Consider the following 12,358-nt stretch of genomic DNA (forward strand, 5'->3'; position numbering starts at 1 on the left):
TCTTCTATATCCTTGTCTAAACTTTTGAGAACATGACCAAGACGATGATAGATACACATGTAACTCTTCCGACAGCCACAAAATACCTGTAAGGCAGAACACAATTTCTTCCCTCAACTGTCTTTTATACTCATAAAATTACTTGGTCAATTCTTTAAAGAGGCATCGCTACCTCTATGGTAATAATAAAAATATCTACGATAAGTGGTTAAGAAACTTTGATATAAATCTAGATGTCATTTAGGGCACCTGGGTGGCTCAGTCGGTTGGGTGTCCAACTCTGGATTTCAGCTCAGTTTCTCACGGTTTGTGAGTTCATGCCCCACATTGTGAAGAGTACTGTCAGTGCAGAGTTGGCTTGGGCTTCTCTCTCTCTTTCTCTGCCCCTCCCCCTGCTGTCTCCCTCTCTCTCTCTCTCTCTCTCTCTCACTCTCAAAATAAGCAAGTAAATAAATAAATAAACTGTATAAATCTAGATGTCATTTATGAGGGATGCAACTTTCAACAAGCTCTTTAATTCCTCCAAATATCACCTTCCTTTTATCAAGGATGATATTTGGGTGAATTGATATCTCATTCATCTTCAGAATAACCTGAAGAAGCACGAATGTTAGGCCATAAGATGGAGGACTAAGCCTTTTCTCTGCTTGAAAGAATTCCATGGACACACACACAAAATGAGTATATTTATTCTATTCTTTAAAAAAAAATGATCGGCTTAAAAGATTTTTTTATATTAGGTTTTAGAAACAATGAGCATATCACACACTAATAACAATGAAAATAATTATATTCCTGATCCCGGGGTGAGTTGTCTTCAGTGTTTGCTAGGACAAGGAGTAAGAATTACTGACTTTTTTCAGGAAATGTATTATTGCTTTGCCAAAATACTCATTACTGTTTGTGGAGTGGTCTGATGCGAAGGAGGAGTCTCTTAACCAAAGAAAAGGGCAAAAAAAAAAAAAAAGAAGTTAACACATACATTCGCATGTCTTTGGATTTTGAATGGACTCTTATATTAAAGAACGAAAGTAAGATGAAGAATGATAAACACGTCTGAGTGATACAGGTTCTTTTCCTTGTGTGTGTATTTATGTGTGTGTCATGTATTTGCATGTGTATATATGTCTCTCTCGTACACAAGAATAGAAAGTGGACAATGGACTTGCTCTTTAGACTGAAGTAAATATGGCATGTGGTTCACATGGAGATGCGTTTGTGTATGTTGTTATTTGTAAAGTGGTGCCTACATTATTTTTAAGTAAAACCAGAAAAAAAAACTGCTTAAATTCATGTATATACTTACCCAGCAATAAAAGTAATAGAAGCTTTCCTGTAAACCAACATCCAAGTAAAATAATTAAAAAGTTATATTGTGAATACTAAGCTCAGGTTCAGTTTTGAGAAGAAAATATTTTTGTCCATTAAACTGCAGAGTTTATTTCATTGAGTAAGCAGGCAAAAAGATGCTTTAAAAAAAAAACTTTTTTTCTTAAAAATTTAAGTTTTTAACCCTATATTCTTTAAATTACAACCTAAAAGCCTACCTGAGATGAGCAGGTCTTTGGTGGTTGAACAATAGGCAGCGGGCATTTTATTTTAGCAGGTGCATTTGGGACTTAAATCTGTAGCTACTGCCCTTAGGCTTTGATGTTAGGCAAACATATCATTAATTATATTCCTGGTTCTGTATATTCCCTCTGTGAATTCGGAAACAACTGTAGCAAAGGCTGAACTTTAATGCTTCACTACTGTTACCAAGTTGATCTCTGCCAGGAAGAAAATCCCAAATTATTTTTATAGTATGCTTCAGCTTCTCAGAATTTGCATCATTCTTCTCCAGTCAAAGAGGAAATCTAATAAAACCCAAGTAAACCCCTCCTTAATCATTTCTAGCTCCTTTTGATTGTTCATTTTGTTTCTTCCATATTTGAAATATTCTCCTTCCCACTGTATTGAGGCATATTAGCATAATTTGATAACATTTTCTTTTTATTGAAATATAATTGATCGTTGTAAAATTCACCCTTTCAAAGAATGCAGTTCTTTGGTTTTTAACACGTTTTCAAGGCTATTCAGCCATCACCACTATCTAACGCCAGACCTGTGAGAAACCCATACCTGTTCATTGCCACAGCCCTTGCCCTCTCTCCCAGCTCCCAGAACACTAATCCACTTTCCACTCTGCCCACTCCGGACATCTCAAATAAACAACATCAATTGTGTTGTGTCAAAATGGGCTTCTTTCCTCCAGCCTGATGTTTTTAAGGATCTCCATGTTGGTCCGTGATTCAGAATTTTGTTTCATTTTATGACTGAATGATACTTCACTGTCTGGATATAATACATTGGTTGATTCATTCATCAGTTGGATGCACTTTATGGATATAATACATCGGTTGATTCATTCATAAGTTGGATGGACATTTTGGGTTGTTTCCGCATTTTGGCTATTGCGAACAACGATGCTAAAAATATTCTTGTCCATGGTACTTGGCTTGCCGGGCTGCTTTCCTCAGGGAGCCTGATCTTCTTCCCATCCCCTGACCACATGCAAGTCACCATTTCATTGACTTTAGGACTCCATCACATTCTCTACACTTAGTACATTCTTTACTAAATTCTGTTCCTTTTATTCATATGAAAATTCATCTACTACATTTGAGACTTCAGGAATAAGACCAGTGTTTGTATTTGTGTTCTAAACTATCTAGTATAGGGATTTGCAAAAGTCATGGCTTTCTAAATATTTATTGTTGGGTGTTTCTGGCTATTTAAAATGGAAGGTAAAGTGAAAATATTAGTAATATACTAGATTTGGGTTTGGGGATTTTTTCTATTAATATACCTGCTATGTACAAAGATAATGCATCTAAGGAAATTCACATAGATGCTGATAATTCTAAAAAAGCAGAGAAAAAGATGTAGCCCTTCTCTTATTATTCCTAATGGTCCATTAACAAAAACTTTGCTTCCCTCCCTTGTAATTTTAGGGTCTTTGGTCTTTGTTTAAAAAGAAAAAAAGTAATTATTCCAACAGGTAACACAAATTAGTTCCATTGAACCAAATGCCAAGACAGCTATCTGGTCACTTAAGACCCTCATGCTCCTTAGTGAACAGGCAAAAGGGGTTTCTCTACCAGTTGGGGTGATTGTTCCTGAATATAAAGGGAACATGTGATGTTTACTATAGAGCTAAGGTAGCAGGGAGTGTTCCTGGAATGCATGACAGCCTCCGGGGCACCTTTTAGAATGCTCAAATCCATTATTAGAATGTTGATAGAAAACCATGACGGTCCCAAATAGAACTAGCAATGATATCTATACTTGAGGGATATAGGTTTGGGCCACTTTACAAGGCAAGAAAGCAAGACAACGGGGTGCTTGTTGAAGTTAAGGGGAATTCGGAGGAGGTTGCAGAGAAAAGGAAATTCTATGTTTGAACGATGATCACGTGGCCAGTAATGAAAGCAACACCATAGGAGTTATGATTGTGTTTTCCTTTTGTTTCGAGGTAAATATGTTAACTAATATTCCCACCTCGCCTATTCCCCTACTTCCTTCCATAAGATAGCGTGAGAAGGTTTAGACTTCTATCTCAAAATTTTCACAAGTTATAGGCTGTCAAAGGTGTGTGACTTAGCTAGAAGAACCCTAGGTCACCCCCGTAAGGATAAAATGGCACATGAAACTTTGTGTAGCCTCTTTTTTCTTTCAGTTGTATGAGTGAATCTGTTAAAAGCAAGCATGTGTTTGCTGTTGTCTTATTTGAAAGATGAATGTGATTATAAGAAAGTCTCTGAATGGCATGCTGAAAAGGAGTGGATTATTTGGGATCTTGCCGTCAGTGTGACTATAGATGCATTTTCTAAATTGTTTCAATGCTGTTTCAGGTTGGAATTGGTACAAAATAGGAATTTACATGAGGGTTGGGAATAAATCTCCTGTTTCCATAATGTTTACAGTGGTTCCGTTTTTATTACTGAAATGATGATTAAGCAGCTTCAGTAATAGCACAAGGACCACATAGACTTCAGCAAAAACCACAGAGGAAGGCTTAGCTAAATGGGTTGCCATGGAAAGTTTGACCATTCTTAGCCTGAAATATAAATTCAGGCCTTGCTGACTATCATACAGTCTTGGGGATTTAGCAGGTGGCCTATGGGTAATGAAATACTGTATGTTACCAGTAGGAAAAGCAGTGTAAGCCATCTAGAAAGCTCAGCAATTAACAGCAGCTCTGGGGACCTTGAAAACATACTGATACCCTGTATTTTTAGTTATTCCTTTACTTGGAAACTGTTAAATTTTCTCATAAGTGGCATAATGTTTGGTGATATAACTGTTGAGCACCAAAACATAGTGATGTAGGAAAAATAAGATTTTCACAGGCATCTGGGTATGTAATATTGCGCTGTAGACATATCACTAATAGATAGTTGCATACGTTTGTTTTAAGTAAGCTCTATGTGAGCAGGGAACCAACGTGGGACCCAAGATCCTCACGACCCTGAGATCAAGACCTGAGCTAAGATCAAGAGTCAGACACGTAACTGAGTCACCCAGGTGCCCCAGATATTTGCATATGTTAAGTGTTTAGTGAACATGAAAAGCCGTTGAGATATACTTATCTAATACTGCTTTTTGTGATTCTCTACAGCCTTGGCCAAGTAATCCTTGGCTAAGGAAATATAAACTTAATATTAGAGTATGGTGGTGGGTATGTAGCTGTGAGTGACTGTGCTCTCTTTTTAGCAAATAAAACAACAGACATGCTCAAGAGAAGCATTGTTGGTCAGAAATCTAAAGAAACGATTCTTAGAGGAATTTTTTTTTTAATTTTTTTTTTCAACGTTTATTTATTTTTGGGACAGAGAGAGACAGAGCATGAACGGGGGAGGGGCACAGAGAGAGGGAGACACAGAATCGGAAACAGGCTCCAGGCTCTGAGCCATCAGCCCAGAGCTTGACGCGGGGCTCGAACTCACGGACCGCGAGATCGTGACCTGGCTGAAGTCGGACGCTTAACCGACTGCGCCACCCAGGCGCCCCTCTTAGAGGAATTTAAAACTGAGAATGATTTGGGCTGGATCTTGTGGACTTTCACAACAAAGAGTACATGGGTTTAAATGTACTTATAAACTTTAATACTTCCGAGTCAAAGCTTATAAATATTTATTATGTAGAGAAAAAATAATAAAAATAACATACAGAAAAAAAAAACACATCAGCTACTGAAATACATTTTGCATGATACATGCCTCCAATTTCAGCTTTCAAACATCCCACCAGGGCATATGGGTTGATCTCCCAAGAGGATACAGGTGATATATATATATATATATATATTGGAGAGCCAATTCTGTTTTTGAGAAGACAGAGAAAGATGTTCCTTCCATACTTCTAGTAATACTTTGGTGTATAAAAAAGAAAAATATAGGAAGACAAACAGTTTGCCTTGCAGTTAACCTATATTCTTCAAAGTGCTACTTAGAAAAAATTTTCAAATTGCTTTGGAGTAGAATGGGGGTAGATTAGCAGCGTATTATTGAACTGAACTTAAGAAAGTGTACTTGATTTTGTATTAATGCTTCTATGACATCCCTGCCTCTCACCATCTCATCATACAGTGTACATTTGAATTAATGTTAGCTATAATACAAATATTTATAATTAACACCTGTCAAGTACTTAAAAATTACAGGTGTTATTCACAGCATTTGCTCAGTTATTCATCCAACAATCACTGACATGCATACTTTATTCTCCCCATTTTTCAGATAAGTTAACATGCATAGAAAATGAATGAACTTGGGGCACCTGGGTGGCTCAGTTGGTTAGGCCCCCTGCTCTTGACTTCGGCTGAGGTCATGATCTCATGGTTGGTGAGTTTGAGCCCCACATCAGGCTTTGCACTGGCAGCACAAGCCTTCTTGGGTTCTCTCTCTCTCTCCCTCTCTCTCTCTGCCCTTTCCCTACTCAGACTTTCTCTGTCTCTCTCAAAATAAATAAATAAACTTAAAAAAAAAGAAAATGAAGTAACTTTTTCAAAATGCCTCTCACTAGCCAAGTACAGAGCTTCCATACGAACCAATAGAATCTGGCCTCCTTCTTCATCCAGTAATCTATCATATAAATGAGATATATTACAGACACACATGCGCGCACACTCACTTTTCTTAGGTATTTACTATATCCCTTAAGACAGCCTGATAAAACACATTTTAGTATTAACTCCAAGCTAGCGATCATTGAACAGTAGTCTATTCTTTAGCAGCAATTTTGAAACTTCTAAATGTTTTCTTACGTCGTGGGTTATGACTTGAATTTGGCTGTATGAAAAACAAATGTTTAATAAAAATCCCTTGTGTATCTGCTGATACATGTGTTGCAGGTTCCCAGTTAGAGTTTGTAACTGGGGATTTAGGTGAATCTCCGAACTTTATAGCTCACGAGGCATCTACCTTTAATCGTACAGCTCTCTTAGCGGCATCTTTGACATCTTTATTTCTCAAACTATAAATCAATGGATTCAGCACTGGGATGATGATGGTGTAGAACACGGAGATAATTTTATCAGTATTAGGAGAATATAGATAGCTGGGCCGTGAGTAAATGAAGAGGAGAGTCCCCTGATAGATGGCCACTGAAGTCAGGTGAGAGGCACATGTGGAAAAGGTTTTCTTCCTCCCACTGGAAGAACGGATCTTTAAGACTGAGCGAAGGATGAAAAAGTAGGAGATGATGATGACGATGAAACAGATAATTTCCACTGAGCTGCCATATGTAGAGAGAAGCCACTCATTAACTGATGTGTCTGTGCAGGATAACTTAAGCAGTGGGGGGAGGTCACAGAAAAAATGATTAATGACATTTTTATCACAGTATTTCAGAATAAATGCAAAGGACGTATGAACCAGGGAACTCAGGTTGCCTCCAATGTAGGACAAGACAATCAACCATATACAGATGTCCCGAGACATCACGACCATATACAGTAAAGGGTTACAGATGGCGACGTAGCGATCGTATGCCATGGCAGCCAAGATAAAGGATTCTGTATCGGCAAAGGCACAGAAAAAATAAAACTGGAGGGCACAGCCATAATAAGAGATAGATTTGTTCTCTGAGAGGAAATTGATGAGCATTTTGGGAACAATGACTGAGGAGTAACAGAGGTCTGCAAAGGATAAGTTGCTAAGGAAAAAATACATGGGGGTTTGAAGGTGAGAATCAGTCCTGATTAATATCATCAGTCCAATGTTCCCTGTTAAAATCATACCATACAGTGTCAGAAACATGAGGAATAGGACAATCTGCAGTTCAGGGCGGGTCGGAAACCCTAAAAGAATAAACTCAGTCACCAAAGTGTAGTTTCCATCTATCAATTCCATATTCTGTGTTGTTTTCTTTCTACAGGAATTCTAACGTCCTAAAATGGTATATCGACGGAAAGAGAAAAACAGATAAAATTACAAGGTTATTTTATTGTTTCCACGAACAAAGAAACAAACAAGCAAATAAAGAACCAAACCCAAACTCCCTTTCAAAAATAAACTCTGAGAAATAGATCTCAGGATTTAGTAGCTGTCAGATTCCATGGTTGCTAGTTTTATCTTATTTGCTTGATTATTGACGAGTTCTTCCATTGGATAGTTGGCTTCTGCATGCAAGGATCTGGTTTTGCTTACCTTTTTTGTACTCAAGGATAGCACAATAGCTGGAGTAGAGGGTTAAGGAAGTAATGGATTAATGGACTAATGATGATATGAAGAGGAGAAAAATATCCATATTCTTAAACATCAGTTTGACTTTAGAGTCTGCCTTACAATGATAACTGTAGACCAATTTGCTTTTTCTGCCCAGGATTTAATAGACAGGGGCATGCTATACTGTTGAGAGAGCAGATACAGTGGTGTTATGAAACATATGCTGGTTAATTTTTCTAATGTAAAGTCAAAATGATAATAATGACATGGGGGGAAAATGCCAGTAAACATCACTTCTGAGTATATTTTTGACAGGAAAGAGTTTAGGGTAATTCCACAAATCCCATCAAGATACTAAACCAAAATGATTAAACAAATCATTTCTTAAGCTTTGGCATTTATTAGAATACTTGGCTTCTAGAAAAGGCCTGATGAATATTAGCTGACTAACTGGATAAAGTGGGGAAAGAATTTAGTTGTAGGTTGATTTCTAATTAAATAATATTATACTATATGGCCTCTTCACGAATTATATGTTCCGTGCAAGCAAAAATAGTCACCTCCCTTTTATTTTTATGCTAGCCTAATTCAGGGTGCTGCGTCTAAAAATTATGTCAATACTTGCTTCTGGGGTCTCTGATTTTTTTCAGAAGTAGAAAAAAATAAACCCAAACTTGAAGTACAAAAAGTTTTATCTTAATCTTAGAGTGTGTATTTGAAAATATATAAAACAAGCAAGCAGTTTTCGGTGAACTATGGTAGTGTTACCAAAAAGGGAACAAAATTGTTTTGTATTGTTTTCTCATTTATGTAAAACATATTCTATCAGTGACAATGGTGTGAGCTTCATTTGTTTAGGTCATCGAATCATTCAAACACCCTAAGACACAGGCACGGAGAAGCCTGAGAGAGACTGAAGGGTTAATATACTGTCATGTTATTACCTTAGAGTGTGAATGAGATGAAGGACTATAATGGGATAATGATTCATGTATTCTTTTGTCTGTTTTCAAATTCATCAAGATATATGGAAAGGGTAAGATTTTATTTCAGGGTTGGAAAGAATTTGATTAGAATCTCATATTGGCCCCATGTGGGCTGTTACCTAGTGCAATTATCTATATCTATCTATATCTATATCTATATCTATATCTATATCTATATCTATATTATCTATACTGTAAAGATGACAAGTATATCACAAGGTTGTTGCATGTATTAGAAAAATTTGTCCGTCTCTGAATCTATCATCATTATCTATCTATCTATCTATCTATCATTTATCTGCTTATTTACCTTTCTATGTGGTCACAGTTTAGAGAGACTGACACATCGTATATAAAGAGCAAAGATTAGTGTTAATTTCTCTATTGTTCTCTTCCATCCTTGGCTTAGGAGCAGTGCCAGGTGGCAAGGTCTTACTAATAACGACTATCATTTATATAATGGTTACTACATGCAATGCAATAGTCTAAACACTTTATATATAATTGGTCACACACACCATTTACTAACAAAATCACAATGCAGTTACCCTTACTGCGGTCTTTCTTTTGCAGGTGAGGAAGCGAAGGCACATGTGATCAGGGCTTGACAGGTAAGATGTGATGGAAACAAGATTGGATCCCAAGCTTCTGACTCCCAAGCCTTGGCTCTCTACAGAGCTGCATACTTTGTTTTAAAATCATTTTTTGTAATGTTTATTTATTTTTAAGAGAGAGAGAGAGAGAGAGAGAAGGCTTGACTGAGAGCGGGAGACACAGAATCAGAAGCTGGCTCCAGGCTCTGAGCTGTCAGCACAGATCCCGACAGGGGGATCAAACTGACGAATTGTGGAATCAAGACCTGAGCCAAAGTTGAACCCTTAACCAACTCAGACACCCAGGCACCCCTCTACAAAGCTGCATTCTTATTAATTCCATATTTTGGGTAAGAACACTGAGGTTTAGAGTAATACACCATGTCATTCAGCTACTCATTTATAGGTGTAGCTCAAGTCTGGGTGTGTCCCAAGCCAAAGCTCATGACAGCCACCATGAAGGTGGTTGGAATATTAAGGGGGGTGGCCACTGTAAGATAGTCTGAGGTGCCGAGAGTTGCTGAAAAGGGGAATAAATTCTCACATGTTTACAGAAAAAGCAGGGCATATGTTTTGAGAGCTTCCAATTGGTCATCCTTTCCATTAAAAAAAAGAAGAGAACAGCATGAATGAGGGTAAAGGTAGGAAAAGATAGTGAAAGTTAGATTCTTGCCTGAAAAGGTAATGAGCACAAAAATTGAATCAAAATACTGTGATTCACTAAATTATTCCCAAATCTATAACAAAACTATCTTGGTATAGAAAAGAAATTTATTCAGGGGCTCCTGGGTAGCTCAGTCAGTTAAGTGAGCTAAATCAAGTTTTGATTTAGGCTTAGGTCATTATCTCACAGTTCATGTGATCAAGCTTGGTGCTGACAGTACAGGGCCTGTTGGGATTCTCTCTCTCTCTTTCTCTTTCTGCCCCTCCCCCACTTGCTCTCTCTCTCTCCAAAGGAATAAACATTAAAAAAAAAAAGAAAAGAAATTAATTCAATCTAGCAGGTAGCAGCCAAGCTTCTGTTCTCTTATTGGTAACAAAAAAGCTTATTTAAACCAAAAAGTGTTTTAGATGCCTGGAGAAGCTATATAAGCAATAAGGACCCAAGATACATTAAGTAATAGATTACCTTGTGGGTCTAACACTAATGGATGAATGTGGTCTCTGAACCATTTAGATGCAATTCTGTGGTTCTTGCTCTCAGAGACTCAAAAGCCTGTCTTTTCTCTATTAAAGCACAGAAACTACTTACCAAGGAAGGAACTGTTTTCCAATAACCTGCATCGATAATTTTTCCAGAAGCACCAATGACTTTTACATGCATTTTCATGTCATTGGGGACCTCATAAATGAAGGATTCCAAATGTGCTCATTTCCAAGGGGCACCTAGAGAATAATTAACAAGTCATTGCCATTGCGAGTCATGTTTCTAAAAACCCATGGGTAGTTATAACAGATATTCTGGTAATGTTAATTTGAATAGGCGGTTTTTACTGTCAGTTATATTGGGGTTGTTTGTACTGACACTTGGAATCCCAAAGCATCCTCTATTGTGGAGGTTCTTTGGAAATAATTCAAATATTTGTGAATGTTAACTATAACCATTTAATTTTTTTTTCCACCCCATGGAAGCTGAAACATTGTTGCTTATTATTACCAGTGCTGAAAACTGATAATTATCTTTCTCCTGTCATCAGAAGCTGAGCACAGTAGAGGTTTCTGTAGATCTTGGTAGATGGAAGGACTCCTAGATGAGTATCTTGTGCTGAAAGTATCAAAAATGACAGAACCATTCCAGTTAGGAAGTGCAAGCTTTCATCAGCTAATTAGTCTTACATACAGAGTATCTGACAGTTTTACTAAAACAATGATATTTAAGGGCTAGTCGTAGTTAGTGGAGCTCCACTAATTATATTATAAACTACATTTTTTTTTCACAGTATAAGATGGGTTTATAAATGACTCCTACATTTGCAGAATCTTTAAGGGAATCTTGTTAAAACTTGTATCCAATGCCAAGATCTACTTCTTATTCAGGACTGAAAAATGGTCACACAACTTCAGTTTAATTGTTTATAAGGGCCAGAGTTTCACATTTTCAATTCACTGTGGATCTTCTAACAGTTAAAAATTTCTCTATTATAGTGAACTCAGATCTGAATTTACTTTTCCTCTTTGCAGTGTGATCCTCCTATCTATATGTAAACCATGCTGAAATTATTTTGTGATTGGGGACAGTTTAGTGGCAGGTGTGATGGACTGTGGAATAACAATTTAAGCAAAAATGGAAGTCATTTTAGCATAATATGGTCATACTGAGAATTTAAAAATGTAAAAAAATACTGTAAAAAATTAAAAATTGAAAAAAAATTACTGTGATAATAGTGATGGTAATGAAAAACATTGAGAAATGTTTTAAAATTGTAATAAAATTTTTGAGGAATCTTCATACTGTTTTCCAGAGTAGCTGCACCAGTTTGCATTCCCACCAACAGTGCAAAATGGTTCCCTTTCTCCACATCATCACCAATAGCTGTTGTTGCCTGAGTTGTTAATGTTAGCCATTCTGACAGGTGTGAGGTCGTATCTCATTGTGGTTCTGATTTGTATTTCTCTGAGGATGAGTGATGCTGAGCATCTTTTCATGTATCTGTTAACCATCCGGAAATAGAACTACGCTACAACCCAGCAATTGCACTATTAGGTATTTATCCAAAGGATACAAAAATGCTGATTCAAAGGGGCACATGCACTGCAATGTTTATAACAATGCAATATTTGGCTATCAATAATAACCAAATTATGGAAAGAGCCCAAATGTCCATCAACAGATGAATGGATAAACAAGATATGGTACACACACACACACACACATTCAATGGAATACTACTTGACATCCAAAAAGAATGAAAATCTTGCCATTTGTAACAATGTGGTTGGAGCTAGGGTGTATTATGTTAAAGGAAACAAGTCAGGCAGAGAAAGACAAATATATGATTTCACTCATCAACAGATAAACATATTGGAAGGGAAGGAAAAATAAGATAAGATAAAAAGAAGGAGGCAAGCC

At 37.0% G+C, this 12,358-nt stretch overlaps 1 protein-coding gene across 1 annotated transcript; it reads right to left on the reverse strand.

The window, feature by feature from the left end:
* Positions 1-6,449: 6,449 nt before the first annotated feature.
* LOC124504741 (olfactory receptor-like protein OLF1) lies at positions 6,450-7,394 on the reverse strand. The gene has a single exon (XM_047070250.1). It carries the CDS (start codon positions 7,392-7,394, stop codon positions 6,450-6,452), a length of 945 nt encoding a protein of 314 aa, XP_046926206.1.
* Positions 7,395-12,358: the final 4,964 nt, after the last annotated feature.

Source organism: Lynx rufus, unplaced genomic scaffold (assembly GCF_022079265.1).
Source record: "Lynx rufus isolate CCGP_SWC_20201006 ecotype Redwood Valley unplaced genomic scaffold, mLynRuf1.p SCAF_9, whole genome shotgun sequence".
NCBI classification, from domain to species: domain Eukaryota; kingdom Metazoa; phylum Chordata; class Mammalia; order Carnivora; family Felidae; genus Lynx; species Lynx rufus.